Below are 21899 nucleotides of genomic sequence, written 5' to 3'. Positions count from 1 at the left end.
TACAAGATTCTATAGAGAAAGAGGAATGGTATTGGAAGAAGTCTACAATGAAGTAATTACAATGGGGAGATCAGAATACTAGATTCTTCTACTCCAAGTATAGAATGCATTCTAGACACAACCAAATTGAAAGGTTGAAAGATATGAATGGTGAGTATTATTTAGAAACAACTGGTATTGGCAGAATTGTTCAATCTTTCTACGATGAATTGTTCACTACTTCTAATCCAGATGATCTTATTGAAGTTTTGGAGGGTTTGACAACTAAGGTGACAAGTAGGGAGAACTGCATTCTTACAAGACCAGTAACTGAAGGAGAACTTAAATATGCTATTTTTTTATCAGTCTCTTAACCAAAACCTTCAGTAGGTTTCACAATTACTTCAGACTGGTGGTCACTGGAATCCATCACTTATTAACGCCTATTTTTTTCCTTCTGTGGCTCAAAATATACTTAGCACTAGAAAAAATTCAGGCCTAGACAAATTAATATGGAGTAAAGAAAAGAGTGGTTCTTACTCTGTGAATTCTGGTTATGCAGTTGCATTCAGATTTTTCCACGTCCCAATAGAATTTCTCTTGGTAGTTTTCACCTAGAAGATGATCTGGAAGTCAATTTGGTCCATCAAAGCCCTAGCAAAAGTTAAGCTCTTCGTTTGGAGAGCTATCCATGGAGACATTTCGGTGAATCAGCGCACTGAACTAGAATCTTCAATTTCCCAACCATATGTCCTAAATGTAAGAATGCTCCAGAATTAGTCATGGACTGCTTAATTAATTTTTCAAAGGCATCAAAGATTTGACAAGACTAGGAGTAATGAACGTACCTACTGTAGAATCAGACCTCTAGCCATGGTGGAGAAACACAGTGTTATGCCTTGGTATTGAAAGTTTGAACCTCCGAAAGAAATCCACAATTACAGCAGCCATGTGGAAAATCTGGCTAAGTTGCAATCAATTGGTCTTTGAGAATAAGGATATACAGCCACAAGAAATCGTTGCAGCAGTAAAAAACCTCGTTGCCGAGCTCTTCAATGTTCTCTTTCAAGAACAAACATAGTTCCACTTTTCCTTTCCTTACATGTCTTATTTTAATGTTTCTTTCTTTGATGTATTCCTTTGGTATTTAATTATTTATCATTTCTTATTATTGTTGTCCAAGTTGGATTTTTTTAGAAATCAATAAAAATTCCTGTCTTTAAAAAAAAAAAAAATATAACAATAAATGCTTTTTCAAATAAATAATGAACATAGAAGTGATAGAACAGATGTATCCCCTTTAAAAAATGGAAATAGAAAGGAGCGGAGCGGGTTGACTGTGTCGTCTTGTGCTGAATCGAGTGAGTGTGATGAGATAGATTTAGAAGATGAAACCGAACTGGGAGCTCAAGAATTGCTGCAACCACGAGCAAGTGGTGTTTCTTGTCACTGTTGCTGTCTGCACTGTGCTTATACTTGCGCTCTGGAGAACCTTGCTACTCACACCCTTCAAGCTTGTTACCGTCTTTCTTCATGAGGCAAGCCACGCCGTTGCTTGTAAACTTACATGCGGCCATGTATGTCTGTCACACTCCTCCTTATTATTAGTCATCAAGGTTCCAATCATTCAATAAGCTCATTGCATTCCTCATTGTGTGCCAGGTAGAAGGAATCCAGGTTCATGCTGATGAAGGTGGAACAACCCAAACCCGTGGAGGCATTTACTGCTTCATCTTGCCAGCTGGATGTATCTTTCTCTTACTCACTCTCTTTTCTTTTTCTTGTTAATTATTGCATTTTGATTTGGTGAGAATGGAATCCATCCAGATCTTGGTTCATCATTTTGGGGGATGATCTTGATACTTGCGTCAACAAAGCTTCTTACCGCTAGAATAGCTGCTGCTTGTTTTATTGCTGCTCTACTTATTGTCCTCTTTGTAGCCAAAAATGTATGTCAATGCAATTCATTTTATTATTATTATTCTTGATATGCTATGACAAATTAAACTGAACCTTCCCTTGTTCTTCATGTTTCATGCAGTGGACTCTCCGAGGACTTTGCATTGGTATATCATATATGCTTACTGCTTCTATAATTATATATGATGAAAAAAAATCATTCTTGTATACTTAAATATATATTCTTTGTTGAGGCCTCGATCAGGATTTATCATTTTCCTTGGAATAATATGGATTCTGCAAGAGACAACCAAAGTTCGAATACTACGATATGTTATCTTGTTCATAGGTAAATACCAAATACGGAGATTCATAATTAGCTTCAGTCAGTTAGGAATGTGACAATTTTCATTCACATTTTATATTACTAACAACTTGTAAAATAAAAATGCAGGTGTGATGAACAGCTTGTTTTCTGTTTATGGTATGTGTTTGAGGACTACATGATCCAATTTATTGATAATCTGTTGATACGTTATTCTTCCTTATATGAAAAATAAATTGCAGATATCTATGATGACTTGATATCGCGTCGAGTGCATTCAAGTGATGCAGAGAAATTCGCACAGGAGTGCCCTTGCCCTTGTTCTGGTGTTGGATGGGGTGTTATTTGGTGAGTGTATTTATTTGATTTGCTTAGCTTAGATTTTTCTAATGCTTTGATTAATTCATAATCTACTTGTTGGGTTGCATTGAATTTCAGGGGTTTGATATCATTTGTGTTTCTATGCGGAGCTGTGTACCTGGGTGCTGTCATCTTGTCCTAACGCAGACTCAATCTCATTTTCACCAAACCCAAAAGCTCCATTTGTAAAGTGGAAACAAGACTTTGCTTTCACTTCAGAAGAAAAGACAAGAAATATGTACAATTCATTAAGGACAATGTTACCGATGATTATTTCCTTCACAATCTACTCTGTATTATAGCCTTTACTATCGCTGATTATTATCTGCATAAATTAAAATAATGTATTGACTCTTTATTTTAAAATAAAAAAAAAGAATTGTTTTTCAAAAATATGAATTTTTGAAAATATAATGCTAAATATTTTTAGAATATTAGTTTTTCAAAATAAGTTTTTCAAGTCGTTTCTCATCCTTAAATTACTACTAATTATAGATAGAATAGCAAGTTCCAACAGCATTACAACTTACAAGATAACATAGATTGTGCATCAACGAAATACGGTTAGTATGTTTAGGGCTGGCAATGGGTAGGGTAGGGTAGGGTTTGGACCCTACCCTAACCCTACCCGCGGGTTGAAAATTCTATTAATACTCTACCCTATCCTACCCGCGAGTTGAAAATCTCTCAACCCTAACCCTACCCGCACCCTAAAGTTCTAAACCCTATCCTACCCTACCCTACCCGCAGATATATAAAAATTTTTCAAAGTAAATATAAAATTCAATCATATCAAATTTTATACATATTAATGACATAAAAAATAACAAACTAGTACTCTAAATTACTAAATTAACTAACTAGTTTAGTGGTTGTTTATTTATTGTAAGTCATTACATAAGAAAGGTTGTAGGTTCAACTCTCACTTCTTTAACTATATACCTAATTTTTATAAAATATGTGTTATATATTTGAGGTGCGGGTAGGGTAGGGTAGGGTACACCCTAAACCCGTACCCTACCCTACCCTACCCGCAGGCATACCCGGACCATACCCTACCCTAGGGTAGCCTACCCTACCCGAACGGGTTGGACCGGACGGGTTGGACCGGATTGGGTACCCGCGGGTAGGGTATGAATTGCCAGCCCTAAGTATGTTGTAGTGCAATTCAACACACAAACAGCTTTAATATAATGAAGAAGAAGAAGACATTCACATTGTTGAATTGATATCAAGAAAGAGATGTCACGGATACTCAATTGGGACGAGTTATCCCAAGCATCCACGTGGCAACTCAAAAAGTGCTGCAATAAGGAGCAGGTGGCGTTCATGATCACTGTCTCTGTTTACAGCATCGTGATTTTGGTGCTATGGAGAACATTCTTGCTGAAACCGTTTAAGCTTATAACGGTATTTCTGCATGAGTTAAGCCATGCCTTGGCTTGTGTTCTAACATGTGGCAGTGTGGAAGGAATGGAGGTTCATTCCGACGAAGGTGGAGCCACCAAGACCCGTGGAGGCTTGTACTTATGCATCTTGCCAGCTGGATATCTTGGTTCATCATTTTGGGGCATGCTCTTCATCCTTGCATCCACCAACCTTGTTTCTACCAGAGTTGCTGCTGCTTTTTTTATTGCTGCTCTTTTTCTTGTCCTCTTCATTGCAAGAAATGTATGTATAGGATCTCATCTTATTCAGTTCTCATCTCTCATTTTAATAGATTGATGAATGTAACCTTTATTGTTGATGTTCATGCAGTGGAGTCTTGGAGGATTATGTGTTGGTAGGCATGTACTTTCCATATAGTGCATCATCATGATCATATATATATTCTTAGCATTATTTCCTTGTGTTGCTTGCTCTCAGGATTTATAATATTCATCGGAGGAACATGGTATCTGCAAGAGACAACCCCAGTTAAAATACTACAATTCATTATCTTGTTCATAGGTCACATTTTCTTTGAAGCACGGTTTATTTTATTTAATGGAACCCTTGATGCAGTTTTCAGTTTTCATTTGTCTTGTATATAATCAAAATGCAGGTGTAATGAACAGCTTGTTTTCCATTTATGGTACGTATTTGGAGATATCGAATTGGTGAATTACATCACATTCTTGATTGTATGATGAAAAACTAATGAAAGGATAATGCAGATATTTATGATGACCTAATATCGCGAAGAGTAAATACAAGTGATGCAGAAAAATTTGCGGAAGTGTGCCCTTGTTGCTGTAATGGCGTTGGATGGGGTATCGTTTGGTGAGTATATCTTGTTACGTTTGATCAGATTTTGAAGGAGAAAACAATGAATTTTTACTCATCATGTCATTGCAGGGGTTTCATATCAATCGTATTTCTTTGTGGAGCTATGTATGTGGCTACCGTGATCTTGTCACAATGAGCCAGATTCTAATTCTTCAATATTCGAATGACAACTCAACTGCTGTATACATATCATGATATCAAGATTCTCGGGTCATTTCAAAGTATCCATGTCCATTTTTTACCTATCTATCTACTCATAAAGAAAAATGCTATATGTTTGTTGGGTATCTTGTCAAAACTAGTTCCGGCAAAACCGCAAAAGGCATTAGGAGTGTATGTGAATATGGAACTACCTTATTTTGTCATCAAAGTAATTCCTCTCTAAAACGAACACAAGGGAACATCTTTCATTCATAACATAAAGTGGAACGGTTTTCACATTCTTTTATTCACCAAGATTTTATTACTGTTATTTTTCTGCTTATATGATCTGATTGATTAGTGACATCAAATGGAGTTGCTTCTCAACAAGAAGCTTTTCTAAAAATTATACACCTGCGAATAAATTAAACTTTTTATCGGAGCATAAAAATTAGATACTACATTGTCAAAAACCAGTAATACGAAAAGAAAACATGCTCAAGCAAAAAACAAGTTAGGCAAAATTTTAACAAGCATTAATCATATGCAGTTCTCAAAACAAATTCCAAGCTAACACTGAATCTAATTCTCTGCTATGGGATACTCGAACACAACATCTTTGCCAGACAGCTTCCTGTACACAGCAGAAAAGGTCTCCAACTTGTACTCCGTGTTGTTTCGCTCCTTTGGATCCAAGAAAACCTATCCCCATAAAAAGCACCAATGAAACATTTTATTAGAATTTAAAATATAAGAATGATTCAAGAGATGAATAAAAGTTTTGTTGAAAGCAAAGGCTTTACCTTCATAACTTTGGATCCATCCAGTCTATACCTCACACGCTTTCCAACAATCTCAGCAGGCAATACAATGTCCTCCATCATTGCCTCGTGAACAGCAGTCAAGGTGCGGGTTCGGGGGCGTTGAACGGCAGAACCCTTCTTTGGAGGTCTCACTATCCTCCGGGTGGCAAGCAAGACTACATCCTACAGGATTATGAAGAGTCCATTAACAAGATATAGCTACTTTAAGAAGTTAGATCAGAGAAGACATCGATAAGATTAACCAGGTAAAAAGTGTATTAAATGGGCAACTATTTGTCTACTTTTAAGGAGCTAATGAAGGAATTGACACTTTCTCAGGAAGAGGGAGTACTTAGCCATATCATGTTGACACCAAACAAAATTAATTCCCAACCATAACATATGAAGTTGATAAGACATGCAATCCTCCTCATAGCGTTTATCCAATCAAGTATTAAACGACCCAGGATTACCATTCAATGAGCAGTAAGTTGCACCAAAATGCATGGTATATTAGTAAATCTAGATAAAGTAGTAAGGTAGTAGATTGGTGCTGAGATTAACAAAGGACAGCCCGGTGGGTAAGCATCCAGTGTAAACGCAGGGTCTGAGAAGGGCCACACCACAAAGGGTGTAATGTATGCAGTCTAGCCCGCTAATTACAAACTTCTCAAGTTATAGATGATGCCACCGAGGCAATAGTTACATCAGAATGGTTTAGGCATAAACAAGATATAAATTATACCATCTAGTGAGAAGATGATGATGATAATAAGCAAAAATAGAAAAAGGGGGAAAAGAGATGCAAAATTAAATGAGAAAAGGGTAATAAAAAGATGGGGGCCATAAGAAGTGTATCCTGAAAGTGAGGTCTAAAGATGGTTCCTAGTTTCATCAAACTTGAGAGCAGAGTAACACAGAGTAGTTCTCTCATTCTCATATCTCCACTCTCAATCAAACAATTATGACTATGGAAGAAGGAAGTGTTGGGAGTGAGGAGTACACACAAGATGCAACAGTGAATATTAAAGGAAAACCTGCTCTTAGATCCAAACGTGGTGGTTGGAAAGCTTGCTCCTTTGTTGTTGGTAACTCCGCTTTAATTTCCCCTCTCATTATAAAAACTTGCAACTTTCATAGATTAATAGAAAGTTTAATTGCTCATTTTATCAACTAGGACGTAGTTTCTTTGTCATGTCTCTTAAAATGTGGGACAGAGTAGTGATTGTTCTTTTTCTCTTCTGCATCTTCGATTTCTTTCTTGTTGCTACTAATAACATGCATTTTTGTTTGTTTTGAAAAGTATACCAATTACCAACTATTAGTTATTATGAGAAGTAATGGGTCTGTATTTTTCAAAACCGTTCATAATCTGCACCTTTCTCTGCAACTCCAACATGTATGTTGATGCAGTACCTACTTATAGAGTCTCATGACTTTTTAATCATACCAAACTTATTTTAATGATTGCATATCTTAATAATAAAGTAAAGTAAATTAATAATAGAAGCCATGTGACTGTTTATTTTTCTTCCCTGCAGTTGATACTTGATAATATCCATTGACTTCTGTCAGAGGTTACCGTATAAATAATAAATGTAAAACTAGGTTATACGACTTTTGTCTACAGTCTACACTCTACACATGAAAAAAGTTAAGGGTTTGCTAACCTTGCCGCTAAACTTCTTCTCAAGCTCCCTAACAAGCTTAACATGAATCTTCCTGAAGCCTTTCCTCAATCTGTAAGGGACATGGATAACAACAGCCTTGCGGTTCCCAGAAACATCAACTTGACTGCAGATTAAGGAAAATGCTATCCATAAGACATACTTAAATCAAATAAACCTTCATGCTCAGAGAAGCATGTAAGAGAGATCCTTACACTGCGGAATTAATATATAAATCCTTGAGGTCACTCTTAAGATCTTGGTTGGTGTTTTCAAGATCAAACAATGCCTGCAATAACAAAGGTTGAATGCACTCAGTGGCTGTAATTAATACCAATTAGCAATATTTCATATTTCAATGGCAGTCTCAAAATCAAACCTGCCCAACTGACTCTTCAAACTCAGTTGGCTCAGCATCCTTGTCTTTGTGAAGTTTTTTCCTTGATGTGAACATCTTCACAACTCTACACAAACAAAAGGAATCATAAAATGGTACAATTAAGTTATAGCTTTATCAACAAAAAAAATGCTATAAGAAAAAAGATAAATAGGGAAAACATCAAATTGACCATACAAGAAATCATCTTAACAAATTTGAATCAGCAATATAGCATTAAAGAATGTTTCTTGAAATTTTGACTGATTTCTGTAATCGATTAAAAGAATGAGGGAAAAGTAGAAGCTTTGTTGAATAGAAGAGGGACCTGAGCAAGACGCAGGCGACGGAGATTTGTGAAAGGAGTGAGAGTCACCTGCTCCGAGTTTGCAGCAAAGAGAAAAGGTTGCATTGATACCGCGCCTTCAAGCCCGCTGCTTTGCTCCTCTGCTTCCGAGGATGACGACTACGATTCGTTCAATATTGCAAACCTCGTGTTCTATGGGCCTTAAACCCTTTCAATATTTTTGGTAGGGATATGCTAAACAACTTACATGGGCTTTGTGTTTCACAGGCCTATGAAAATGGAAGTCAAAAAATAAAACGCTTCTATGTTTACCTGAAAGGTTCATCCTACCGTGCTGAAAAGAATTTTTTTCTGCCGCTGCTGAAAGTATGTGGCATGGTGAAAGAAAGGACGCGTGGTTTTGCTGCTTCCAAACTGCCCATAATTTCTGCATCAAAACTGATGGCGATGTTGATGTATACTGAAAATTTGGTTAGATGATAATAATAATTTTTTTTTTGTTTCCACGGTATCCCCCAACCCGGCAGATCAAGGACTAATCCGTCGCGGTACTGAGCTTTATTTAAGGGTTTGTCACTGGCCAATGGGTTGCTGCATGCACAAGGCGGGATTCGAACTAGTGAGCTAACTACTAGACCAACCCAACTTAGTTAGATGATCTTTTATTAATCATACCAGTTATGTTATTGGGCCTATTTTTGAGGACCCAGTAAATATTTGATCTCATTGTTTTATATTATGTTATGGAACAAAACTAAAGTGAACATAAAGTGAACATAATTACGGTTTTTGTTTTAAGTTTTGGGCCATGAAATATGTTTTTGGACATGAACATGAAATTAGATCATAAAAATACTATTATAGTAGTAATAAACAATAAAAATATAAAACTAAAGAAAATAAATAATAATAATTATAATATTTAAAAAAAAAAAGAGAAGACAGCTCTAAAATTACGGATTTAGGGTACAAAGAGAGAAGATGCTTCTTTCTGATCTATGTTGTTGTAAAGTCCATGTTATTCAGTTCTAAAAATTTTTTCTTTGCAATAAAAAAATTAATAACTTTATTTATTTTAAAAAAAATATTTGTTTAGATATTTAATTCTTTCAGTTTAATTATTTTTAATTTTGAAATTAAATAAATTAAAAAATTTAAATAGTAGTATTTTGAGTTTAAATATAAATTTTGAAAGTCTATGTTGAAGCCAAAATCTATATTTAAACTTAAAACAATTTAAAATAATTCGAGGTATGAAATCTTAAATTTTTTGTATTTGCATTCAAAATGTTGTATGTTAAGATGGTTCTGAAAAAACGCACTGGGTCGGCCAGTTCAACTGCTGTAACCGGCAACAATGTCGGTAAATCGGAGGATCTGAAAATCGATTCGAACCGGTTGGTCGAACCATGAACCAAGAAGAAAAGCGGTTTGAATAATAGGTAAAACTGCATATTTTAAAAACCGTGATCAAATAGGTGAACCGCTTAGGAAACGGTCGGTCGAAGCGAACCGTGACCCGACCAGTTTTTGGAGAAGGCAACTAAACGTCGCCGTTTTTCACTCACTGAACCTGCAATCCTTGATCTTACTCCATCGCGCAAGCCCTAGCCCCTAATCGATCTCCTCTCCGTCTCTCACACACACAGTCCAGGGAGGAGGGCTGCCTCTCAAGTCTCAATCTCATCGAGCTCACCTCCATCCAGCCACCGCCTCGTGCTGCCGCCGTCGTCGTTCCTTCCAACAGCCACCATCTCTTGCTCGCTCATTTCGCCTCCATCGCGCAGCAGTCATCGCAACCTTCGAAGCCTCCGTCGCACAACATTTGAAGCTTCCATTGCGTAGCAGCCATCGCAACCTTCGAAGCCACCTTCCGTGGAAGTCACTCACTGTCGCAAGTTCCTGGAGCCAACTTGGAGATTCGCACAGCCCTTTTCGTCTCGAAGTTAGTCGTGGAAATCGGAACCACCACCACCACTCCTTGCCGTCGCGCAGTGTCTTCCCGCCGACGCCAGCCCTGTTCGACCCTTCCACCCCAGCCACTGTCCCTTCGCCGCCAACTCTGCATTCTTCCCTCTCTTCCACTAACCCTAGGTATAAATCTAATTTGTTGTAATAATAATTGTTGAAGCATGATTAATTGTTGGTTTTAAACCTTGCTGTTGATTGTTTGAAGCATGAATCCGTGCCCAGGCTATGATAGCTGCAGATAGTTGGACTGCAGAGTTTTTTGGTCAATCCGAGGAATCAGTATTTCTGTCCCCAGTATTGCTGTAGTAGACAACGATGCGCCAGTCTTTGCTAATCTGTTCAATATAGATAAATTCACTATATTTAAACAAATATTGTTTAAGAGCCTTGATTAATTTTTTGGTGCTGATTGCTTAAAGCATTATTAACTATTAAGTGATTAATTGTTGAAACTGATTTTTTGAAGCATGATTAAATGATTAATTTTTTGGTGCTGATTGCTTGAAGCATTGTTAAATGATTAATTATTGAAGTTGATTGCTTGAAGCATGATTATTTGTTATAGTAGTGCCTTAATATATATATAATTTAGCTAGCTTCTTCTTTTGCACTTAGCAGAGGAGGAGTTTGTTTTATTAGAAAAATGAATGCCTAGTGACCAAAGATGGGGTATTTATAAAAGTGAAAAAATAGGCCTTTCATCCAACAAGATACTTTTTTGCATTTGAAACTATATATATTAATGTACTCAGATATATCTTTAAATGATTAATTTTTTGGTACTGATTGCTTGAAGCATTGTTAAACGATTAATTGTTGAAGCTGATTGTTTGAAGCACGATTAATTCTTATAGTTTATTGTTTGAAGCATGATTAGTTGTTGGGTGCTAAAACTTGCTATTGACGCATTGATTAGTTGACTAGTTGTTGGATTGTATTATTATTGGATTGTTGGTAATTTTTAGGTATGGATGATAGTATCAACCAAGAATTACTTAGGAATAATAATTATATTAGACCATAATTATGTTTTAATGTGTTTTTTTATATTTTATATTATTTTATTATAAAATAATTTTTTTGGTTTTATATTATTTTTAATTTGTTCCTAACTCATGATATACTTTCAGGTCTCTAGAGGTTATGCCGATGTTCCATGGGAAAGGAAGATAAAGTTAAGGTAATTAGACGTTGTTCATGTTAGAATTTTTTAATACATTTCACGTTGATATAGAAGAAATTGTGCTTAGATTGTGATTGATAAAAGAAGAAAATATGAACTTATAACTAATTAAATATGAATCTAGGTTCAATGAATTGTTGATTTATATTTCATTTAGGTCAGATTGAATTGTCCAAATATACTCAAATATTTTAAAACAAAAATTCTTTCAATTGTAATGTTGTTTGTTTTTTCCTTTTGGACCGAGAAATAAAATTAAAATTTTGTGGATAATAATAATAATAACAACTTGTTGGTTAAAGGCAGATGAAACAAAGAGAGGTAAAAATAAGCTAGAAGCAACGACACATGCTGGGAGTTAGTGGTTTTTTGTATTGCCAAAGATCTGGGGCCAATCCAAGGTTGACGGTTCCGGTGAGAATGTGAGAAGCTGCAAGGGAGTTCGCATCCTGGGAAGCACATTAGGCAGTAATCGGTAAGTATATAGGACAAAAAAACAATAGTTTGGTATGCATTTTTTAATTATTTTAATTTTCTGGAGTAACATAGTGATATTTACTCTTTTGGGGGTGGTGAAAATCCACTAGAAGGGAAAAGGGTGAAGTTTATTTCGAATTCGATATATGTATACATGAAGTGGTTAGCAGAGGTGAATCGGAGGTTATGAAAGAGTATATTCTGGTGGATTTGTTGAGTTGTGTTGTTCATATTTGTGCAAGATAGTTTAATAATACATTAAGGAAGTCTAAAATTATTAAACGTATTTGTTTCCGGCTTTGTATTTGTTATACTGATCGTGCTGATTTTAGTAATAATTATGTATGCATGATTTAAATGGTTAATTGTTGGTTGGAGAATGTTGTATATGCAGTTAGTTTGGGTAGATGAGTCTGGTTAGTAGGATTAAAATTAGGAAAATTTAGCTTCTGCAAAGCATTTTTTATTGGAGTTGGACATGCCGCTAATTCTCGAGTTCAGTGACAGCAGAATGTAGCGTTAGTTTTATGTTCCAAAAAAAAGTTGTCAACTCTTTTTATCTAGTTAATAAATTCTGCAGAATATATTTTCGGTTTTGTTGTTGCAACAGTAAAAAACTAGAGATCTGTGTTACTTGGTGCAGTTGTTTTATTTGATGTTGTAAAGAACGATGTGTAGTTGATGTTAATGGATTTTGAGTATATTGATTTTCCATTTGATTTGAGCAAGTAAAGGTGATTTGTGCCAGTGGTGTAATTGTGCGGATGGAGGCTAAACTAGATGATGGAGTTAACTGAGGTGCTGGAATTCAAGAGGATGCTAGAAATGGAACACAGTCTGCAACAAATGAGACACCGATTGGAGACGGTAAAACTGATGCTTGTGATGAAGGGGTGGAGGAAGAAGCCACTGAATATCGAGACGTGCTAATGCTGACCGAAGCCGATATGATGAGGAAGGTGTTTTGCATGGACGAAGTAGTCTATGAGTTTTATAAGAGATATGGCAAATGTCATGGGTTCGGTATTAGGAAGGGTGACTCGGAAAAGGATGATAATGGAAGGGTGATTAGGAGGAGGTTTTTTTGCAACAAAGCAGGGCTGAAGTAGCGCATACATTACGAAAGGCTTGACAGGAAGGGACTACATATTAAAGACGCGGACAAACTGTGACACAAAGTTGTCAATCTTATGGGATGAGGTCAGCGAAATTTGGAGGGTTAGAAAAGTTATACTAGACCACATCCATGATTTAACTCCTAAGAGGATGGTTCATATGATCAACAACTTTAGAGATATGAATTGTTCAGCTAAGGCATAGATTAATGGCATGCAGGGACATGGTGTCCCGACGTCGAAGATCCTAGGTTATATGGCAGGGCAAGCCGGGGATATACTCTAATGGGTTTCACCAAAAAGGATATCCGCCTATAACTACATCGAGAAGACCAAGCGGGAGAAGATTGTTGATGGAGACGCTAACACCGCAATAATTTATTTAGAGGGAAAAGCAGTGTCGAATCTGATGTGCATGGCTAGGTACAATTTGACGAACAACAATATGTTAGCGAACTTGTATTGGGCTGGTGGTGGGAGCTGGGTTGATTACCAACACTTTGGTGATGTGCTTTCCTTTGATTCGACTTACAAGAAAAACAAATATAGGAGACCTTTGGTAATCTTTTCTGGTTCGAACAATCATATGCAAACAACCATATTTGGGTTTGGTTTGGTGTTGGATGAAAGCATTGGGTTATACACGTGGTTGCTTGAAAATTTGTTAGAGGTAATGTGCAACAAAAAGCCACCGGTGATTGTGACAGACGGGTGTGACTCAATGAGGGCAGCAATCAAGGCGGTGTTTCCGGAGGCCACACATAGGCTGTGTGCTTGGCATGTGGAGAAGAACTTGACTTCGAATGTGAAGGATGAAGGCTTAAGACAACTTTTCACTAGGTGGCTGTACTCGAATATTGATGAGCGGATAATTTATACGCTTTTTGGCATTGTTTTTAGGTAGTTTTTAGTAAGTTCAAGTTATTTTTAGGGATGTTTTCATTAGTTTTTATGTTAAATTTACATTTCTGGACTTTACTATGAGTTTGTGTGTTTTTCTGTGATTTCAGGTAATTTCTGGCTGAAATTGAGGGACTTGAGCAAAACTCTGAAAAAGGCTGACAAAAGGACTGCTGATGCTGTTGGAATCTGACCTCCCTGCACTCAAAATAAATTTTCTGGAGCTATAGAACTTCAAATGGCGCGCTCTCAACGGCGTTGGAAAGTAGACATCCAGAGATTTCCAGCAATATATAATAGTCCATACTTTATTCGGAAATTGACGACGTAAATTGGCGTTGAACGCCAAGTACATGCTGCTGTCTGGAGTTAAACGCCAAAAACACGTCATGATCCGGAGTTGAACGCCCAAAACACGTTATAACTTGGAGTTCAACTCCAAGAAAAGCCTCAGCTCGTGGATAGATCAAGCTCAGCCCAAGCATACACCAAGTGGACCCCGAAAGTGGATTTATGCATCAATTACTTACTCATGTAAACCCTAGTAGCTAGTTTAGTATAAATAAGACTTTTTACTAATGTATTAGTCGTCTTTTGACCACGTTTCATCTTTGGTCTCAGTTTTGTTTTATTCTTCATCTTAGGAGGCCATTGAGCATGTTTTAGGGGGCTGGCCATTCGGCCATGCCTAAACCTTTCACTTATGTATTTTCAACAGTGAAGTTTCTGCACACCATAGATTAAGGGTGTGGAGCTCTGCTGTACCTCAAGTTTCAATACAATTACTATTACTTTCTATTCAATTCTCTTTTATTCTTATTCCAAGATATACGTTGCACAACACTTTGATGAATGTGATGATCCGTGACACTCATCATCATTCTCACCTATGAACGCGCGTGACTGACAACCACTTCCGTTCTACCTTAGGCCGGGCGCATATCTCTTAGATTCTCCAACAGAATCTTCGTGGTATAAGCTAGATAGATGGCGGCATTCATGGGGATCCGGAAAGTATAACCTTGTCTATGGTATTCCGAGTAGGATCCCGGGAATCCGGAAAGTCTAACCTTGTCTGTGGTATTCCGAGTAGGATTCCGGTATTGAATGACTGTGACGAGCTTCAAACTCCTGAAGGCTGGGCGTGATGACAAACGCAAAAGAATCAATGGATTCTACTCCAACCTGATTGAGAACCGACAGATGATTAGCCGTGCCGTGACAGAGCATTTGGACCATTTTCACTGAGAGGATGGGATGTAGCTATCAACAAGGGTGATGCCTCCAGACGATTAGCCGTGCAGTGACAGCGCATAGGACTATTTTCCCGAGAGGATTAAAAGCAGCCATTGATGATGGTGATGCCCTACATACAGCTTGCCATGGAAAGGAGTAAGAAGGATTGGATGAAAGCAATAAGAAAGTAGAGATTCAAAAGGATTCTAGCATCTCCACACGCCTATATGAAATTCCCACTATTGATTTACATAAGTATTTCTATCCCTTTTTATTTTCTATTTATTATTAATTTTCGAAAACCCATAACCATTTAATCTGCCTAACTGAGATTTACAAGGTGATCATAGCTTGCTTCATACCAACAATCTCTGTGGGATCGACCCTTACTCACGTAAAGTATTACTTGGATGACCCAGTACACTTGCTGGTTAGTTGAACGGAGTTGTGAAAAGAAAGTGCTGAGTTAGTTTTTTTTGGCACATGTCAAAGAGCCATTATTGTTGATCACAATTTCGTCCACCAAGTTTTTGGCACCGTTGCCGAGGATTGTTCGAGTATGGACAACTGACGGTTCATCTTGTTGCTCAGATTAGGTAATTTTCTTTTCAAAAAGTTTTCAAAAATCTTTCAAAAATATTTTTTTATTTTTGTTTTTCTAAAGAACATTTTCGAAAAAAATTGAAGAAAATACAAAAAAATTATAAAATCATAAAAACTAAAAATATTTTGTGTTTCTTGTTTGAGTCTTGAGTCAATTTTTAAGTTTGGTGTCAATTGCATGCTTTAAAAATTTTTCTTGCATTTTTCGAAAATTTCATGCATTCATAGTGTTCTTCATGATCTTCAAGTTGTTCTTGACAAGTCCTCTTGTTTGATCTTGATGTTTTCTTGTTTTGTGTTGTTTGTTGTTTTTCATATGCATTTTTTGTTTGTTAGTGTCCATGCATTAAAGATTTCTAAGTTTGGTGTCTTGCATGTTTTCTTTGCATCAAAAATCTTTCAAAATTATGTTCTTGATGTTCATCATGATCTTCAAAGTGTTCTTGGTGTTCATCTTGACATTCATAGTGTTCTTGCATGCATCATGTGTTTTGATCCAAAATTTTTTTGTTTTGGGTCATAATTGTGTTTTTCTATCTCATAATTAAAATATTCAAAAATAAAAAATATCTTTTCCTTATTTTTCTCATAATTTTCGAAATTTTGAGTTGACTTAGTCAAAAAATTTTCAAAATTAGTTGTTTCTTACAAGTCAAGTCAAATTTTCAATTTTAAAAATCTTATCTTTTCAAAATCTTTTTCAAAAATTATATCTTTTTCATTTTTTTTTCTATTTTTCGAAAATTTCAAAATTCTTTTTCAAAATATTTTCAAAATCTTTTTCTTATCTTTATATCATATTTTCGAAAATTCACTAACAATTAATGTGATTGATTCAAAAATTTGAAGTTTGTTACTTGCTTGTTAAGAAAGGTTCAATCTTTAAGTTCTAGAATCTTATCTTTTAGTTTCTTGTTAGTAATTAATTTTAATCTAAAAATTAAATCTTTTTCAAACATATCTTATCTTATCTTTTATATCTTATCTTTTTCAAAATTTTATCTTTTTCAAAATTTGATTTTAAAATATCCTATCTAACTTCTTATCTTCTTATCTTTTTAAAATTTGATTTTAAAATCTTTTTCAACTAACTATTTGACTTTTTGTTTGTTTCTTATCTTTTTCAAAACCACCTAACTACTTTTCCCTCTCTGATTTTCGAAAATATCTCACCTCTTTTTCAAAAATTCTTTTTGTTCTAAATTTTAATTTTAATTACATCTTATCTCTAATTTTCGAAAATCACTAATTATTTAATTACTAACACTTCTCTTCACCTCTCTTCATCTAAAAAAAATTCGAACCCACTCTTCTTCATTCTTCTTCCCTTTCTTTTTCTACTAACATAAAGGAATCTCTATACTGTGACATAGAGGATTCCTCTTCTTTTCTTGTTTTCTTCTCTTTCATATGAGCAGGAACAGGGAAAAAGGCACTCTTGTTGAAATTGATCCTGAACCTGAAAGGACTTTGAAAAGGAAACTAAGAGAAACTAAATTACAACAATCCAGAAACAACCTTTCAGAAATTTTCGAACAAGAGAAGGAGATGGCAGCCGAAAATAATAATAATGCAAGGAGAATGCTTGGTGACTTCACAAAGCCAACGTCCAAATTTGATGGAAGAAGCATCTCCATTCCTGCCATTGGAGCCAATAATTTTGAGCTTAAGCCTCAACTAGTTGCTTTAATGCAACAAAACTGCAAGTTCTATGGACTTCCATCTGAAGATCCTTATCAATTTTTAACTGAGTTCTTGCAGATCTGTGAGACTGTAAAGACGAATGGAGTTGATCCTGAAGTCTACAGACTCATGCTTTTCCCTTTTACTGTAAGAGACAGAGCTAGAATATGGTTGGATTCACAACCCAAGGATAGCCTGGACTCCTGGGATAAGCTGGTCACTGCCTTCTTGGATAAATTCTTTCCTCCTCAAAAGCTGAGCAAGCTGAGAGTGGATGTTCAAACCTTCAAACAAAAAGATGGTGAATCCCTCTATGAAGCTTGGGAAAGATACAAGCAGCTGACCAAAAGATGTCCATCTGACATGTTTTCAGAATGGACCATATTAGATATATTCTATTATGGTCTATCTGAATTTTCGAAAATGTCATTGGACCATTCTGCAGGTGGATCTATTCACCTAAAGAAAACGCCTGAAGAGGCTCAAGAACTCATTGATATGGTTGCAAACAACCAATCCATGTACACTTCTGAGAGGAATTTCGTGAATAATGGGATACCTCAGAAGAAAGGAGTTCTTGAAATTGATGCTCTGAATGCCATATTGGCTCAGAACAAAGTGTTGACTCAACAGGTCAACATGATCTCTCAAAATCTGAATGGATGTCAACATGCATCCAACAGTACTAAAGAGGCAGCTTCTGAAGAAGCTTATGATCCTGAGAACCCTGCCATGGCAGAGGTTAATTACATAGGTGACCCTTATGAAAACACCTATAACTCATCATGGAGAAATCATCCAAATTTCTCATGGAAGGATCAACAAAAGCCTTAACAAGGCTTTAACAATGGTGGACGCAATAGGCTGAGCAATGGCAAGCCTTTTCCATCATCTTCTCAGCAACAGACAGAGAATTCTGAACAAAACACTTCTAATTTAGACAATCTAGTCTATGATCTGTCAAAGGTCACTTTCAGTTTCATGAGTGAAACAAGATCCTCCATTAGAAATCTGGAGGCACAAGTGGGCCAGCTGAGTAAGAAAGTCATTGAAACTCCTCCCAGTATTCTCCCAAGCAATACAGAAGAGAATCCAAAAGGAGAGTGCAAGGCCATTGATATAATCAATATGGCCGAATGCACAAGGGAGGAGGAGGACGAAAATCCTAGTGAGAAAGACCTCCTGGGACGTCCCTCAAGCAAGAAGGAGTTTCCTATTAAGGATCCAAAGGAATCTGAGGCTCATATAGAGACCATAGAGATTCCATTAAATCTCCTTCTGCCATTCATGAGCTCTGAAAACTATTCTTCCTCTGAAGAGGATGAAGATGTGACTGGAGAGCAAGTTGCTCAATATTTAGGAGCTATCATGAAGCTGAATGCCAAGTTGTTTGGTAATGAGACTTGGGAAAGTGAACCTCCCTTGCTCATTAGTGAACTGGATACCTGGATTCAGCAAATTTTACCTCAAAAGAAACAAGATCCTAGCAAGTTTTTGATACCTTGTACCATAGGCACCATGACCTTTGCAAAAGCTCTGTGTGATCTGGGGTCAGGGATAAATCTTATGCCACTCTCTGTAATGGAGAAGCTGGGGATCATTGAGGTACAACCTGCCTTGTTCTCATTACAACTGGCAGACAAATCATTGAGACAAGCTTATGGAATAGTAGAAGACGTGTTAGTAAAGGTTGAAGGCCTTTACATCCTTGCTGATTTCATAATCTTAGACACTAGGAAGGAAGAGGATGAATGCATCATCCTTGGAAGACCTTTCCTAGCTACAGCAGGAGCTGTGATAGATGTCAACAAAGGTGAATTAGTCCTTCAATTGAATGGGGACTACCTTGTGTTTAAGGCACAGGGCCATCCCTCTGTGACAAAAGAGAGTAAGCATGAAGAGCTTCTCTCAGTTCAGAGTCAAGAAGAGCCCCCACAGTCAAACTCTAAGTTTGGTGTTGGGAGGCCACAACCAAACTCTAAGTTTGGTGTTAAGACCCCATATCCAAACTCTAAGTTTGGTGTTGGGACTATACAACATTGACCTGATCACCTTGTGGCTCCATGAAAGTCCACTGTCAAGCTATTGACATTAAAGAAGCGCTTGTTGGGAGGCAACCCAATTTTATTTATCTAATTTTTATTTTGTGTTTTATTAGGTACATGATCATGTGGAGTCACGAAAAAAATATAAAAATTAAAAACAGAATCAAAAATAGCAGAAGAAAAATCACACCCTGGAGGAAGCATAGGCTGGCGTTCAACGCCAGTAAGGAGCATCTGGCTGGCGTTCAACGCCAGAACAGAGCATGAATCTGGCGCTGAACGCCAGAAACAAGCAACATTCTGGCGCTGAACGCCAGGAATGTGCCTAGAAGAAAAGCTGGCGCTGAACGCCAGTAACAAGCATGAAACTGGCGTTCAACGCCAGAAACATGCTTTACATGGGCGTTGAACGCCCAGAACGTGCACCACTCGGCGTTTAAACGCCAGAATGGTGTGCAAAGGCATTTTACATGCCTATTTGGTGCAGGGATGGAATTCCTTGACACCTCAGGATCTGTGGACCCCACAGGATCACCTCAGAATCTGTGGACCCCACAGGATCCCCGCCTACTATATTCCCACCTTACCTCCTAATCCTATTTTACTCTTCCCCATGTCACACTTCCCAAAAACCCTTCACCAATCACCTCTATCTCTCTTCCCAATCACTTATTCACCACTCACATCCATCCACTCTTCCCCATAAACCCCACCTACCTTCAAAATTCAAAAACATTTTCCTACCCTCTCCCCTCTCCCTATATATACCCTTCCATTCTACTTCATTTTCACACAACACTACCCCCTCTACTATACCTTGGCCGAATCCATCTCCCCTCACTCTCCTTCATTTTCTTCTTCTTCTTCTTCTCTTCTTTCTTCTCTTGCTCGAGGGCGAGCAATTTTCTAAGTTTGGTGTGGTAAAAGCATAGCTTTTTGCTTTTCCATAACCATTAATGGCACCTAAGGCCAGAGACATCCAAAAAAAAAAAAAAAGAAGAAGAGAAAAAAAGGGAAGACAAAAGCTTCCACCTCTAAGTCATGGGAGATGGAAAGACTCATGTAAAGGGTTTATAGCTCAGTGGTAGAACATTTAACAGTAAATCAAGAGATCCCTGAGATACCTCAGGGGATAAATTGTCCTCCACACAATTATTGGGAGCAACTAAGGATAGGAACACCAAATTACTAGGAATCATGCAACAGAAGGAAGGAAGAGACATAAAGGAGCTCAAAAAGCACCATTGGACCTTCAAGAAGGCGCCATTCTCACTCAGGTGGATTCATTCCTTGTTCTTATTTCTTTCTGCTTTTCGTTTTTTTTATATTGTATGCTTATCTATGTTTTGTGTCTCTACTTCATGATCATTAGTAGTTTAGTAACTATGTCTTAAAGTTATGAATAAATTCCATTAATCCTTCACCTCTCTTAAATGAAAAATGTTTTAATTCAAAAGAACAAGAAGTACATGAATTTCGAATTTATCCTTGAAATTAATTTAATTAGATTGATGTGGTGACAATACTTTTTTATTTTCTGAATGAATGATTGAACAGTGCATATGTCTTTTGATATTGTTGTTTATGAATGTTAAAATTGTTGGCTCTTGAAAGAATGATGAACAAAGAGAAATGTTATTGATGATCTGAAAAATCATGAAATTGATTCTTGAAGCAAGAAAAAGCAGTGAAAAAGCAAAAGCTTCCAAAAAAAAAGTGGCGAAAAATATAGAAAGAAAAAGAAAAAGCAAGCAAAAAAAGCCAATAGCCCTTAAAACCAAAATGCAAGGGTAAAAAGGATCCAAAGCAAAAGAGTGTGCTTAAGAGCTCTGGACACCACTAACTGGGGACTCTAGCAAAGCTGAGTCACAATCTGAAAAGGTTCACCCAGTCATGTGTCTGTGGCATTTATGTATCCGGTGGTAATACTGGAAAACAAAATGCTTAGGGCCACAGCCAAGACTCATAAGTAGCTGTGTTCAAGAATCAACATGCTTAACTAGGAAAGTCAATAACACTATCCAAAATTCTAAGTTCCTAAAGAAGCCAATCATTCAGAACTTCAAAGGAAAAAGTGAGATGCCAAAACTGTTCAGAAGCAAAAAGCTACAAGTCCCGCTCATCTAATTATAATTAATATTCATTGATATTCTGGAATTTATAGTATATTCTCTTCTTTTTATCCTATTTGATTTTCAGTTGCTTGGGGACAAGCAACAATTTAAGTTTGGTGTTGTGATGAGCGGATAATTTATACGCTTTTTGGCATTGATTTTAGGTAGTTTTTAGTAAGTTCAAGCTACTTTTAGGGATGTTTTCATTAGTTTTTATGTTAAATTCACATTTTTGGACTTTACTATGAGTTTGTGTGTTTTTCTGTGATTTCAGGTAATTTCTGCCTAAAATTGAGGGACTTGAGCAAAACTCTGAAAAAGGCTGACAAAAGGACTGCTGATGCTGTTGGAATCTGACCTCCCTGCACTCAAAATGGATTTTCTGGAGCTACAAAACTCCAAATGGTGCACTCTCAACGGCCTTGGAAAGTAGATATCCAGAGATTT

At 36.8% G+C, this 21899-nt stretch overlaps 3 protein-coding genes across 5 annotated transcripts; 2 read left to right on the top strand and 1 right to left on the bottom strand.

Annotated features, from left to right (window-relative positions):
* The first annotated feature begins 1214 nt into the window (after positions 1 to 1214).
* LOC130970501 (uncharacterized) lies at positions 1215 to 2871 on the top strand. Of its 2 annotated transcripts, XM_057896605.1 has the most exons (8): positions 1215 to 1556; positions 1642 to 1726; positions 1807 to 1928; positions 2021 to 2045; positions 2144 to 2227; positions 2333 to 2362; positions 2446 to 2551; positions 2642 to 2871. In XM_057896605.1, the coding sequence occupies exons 1-8, from the start codon at positions 1368 to 1370 to the stop codon at positions 2703 to 2705; spliced, it is 705 nt and encodes a 234-aa protein (XP_057752588.1). In that variant the 5' UTR covers positions 1215 to 1367; the 3' UTR covers positions 2706 to 2871. The 2 variants fall into 2 exon arrangements, with proteins under 2 accessions (XP_057752588.1, XP_057752589.1); XM_057896606.1 differs by lacking the exon at positions 2333 to 2362.
* A 934-nt stretch (positions 2872 to 3805) lies between these two features.
* LOC130965985 (uncharacterized) lies at positions 3806 to 4967 on the top strand. Its single transcript, XM_057890734.1, has 6 exons — positions 3806 to 4234; positions 4322 to 4346; positions 4430 to 4513; positions 4608 to 4637; positions 4720 to 4825; positions 4901 to 4967. Exons 1-6 carry the CDS (start codon positions 3806 to 3808, stop codon positions 4965 to 4967), a joined length of 741 nt encoding a protein of 246 aa, XP_057746717.1.
* Positions 4968 to 5393: 426 nt separating this feature from the next.
* Positions 5394 to 8390, bottom strand: LOC130967715 (40S ribosomal protein S7). Of its 2 annotated transcripts, none has more exons than XM_057892705.1 (6): positions 8147 to 8390; positions 7822 to 7906; positions 7658 to 7731; positions 7446 to 7569; positions 5776 to 5958; positions 5394 to 5674 (listed from the first exon to the last, which is right to left on the bottom strand). In XM_057892705.1, the coding sequence occupies exons 2-6, from the start codon at positions 7894 to 7896 to the stop codon at positions 5555 to 5557; spliced, it is 576 nt and encodes a 191-aa protein (XP_057748688.1). In that variant the 5' UTR covers positions 7897 to 7906; positions 8147 to 8390; the 3' UTR covers positions 5394 to 5554. The 2 variants fall into 2 exon arrangements, with proteins under 2 accessions (XP_057748688.1, XP_057748689.1); XM_057892706.1 differs by having other exon boundaries at positions 8195 to 8316.
* Positions 8391 to 21899: the final 13509 nt, after the last annotated feature.

This window comes from Arachis stenosperma, chromosome 3, assembly GCF_014773155.1.
Source record: "Arachis stenosperma cultivar V10309 chromosome 3, arast.V10309.gnm1.PFL2, whole genome shotgun sequence".
Classification (NCBI taxonomy): Eukaryota; Viridiplantae; Streptophyta; class Magnoliopsida; order Fabales; family Fabaceae; genus Arachis; species Arachis stenosperma.
This window is presented reverse-complemented; position numbering and strand designations above follow the sequence as displayed.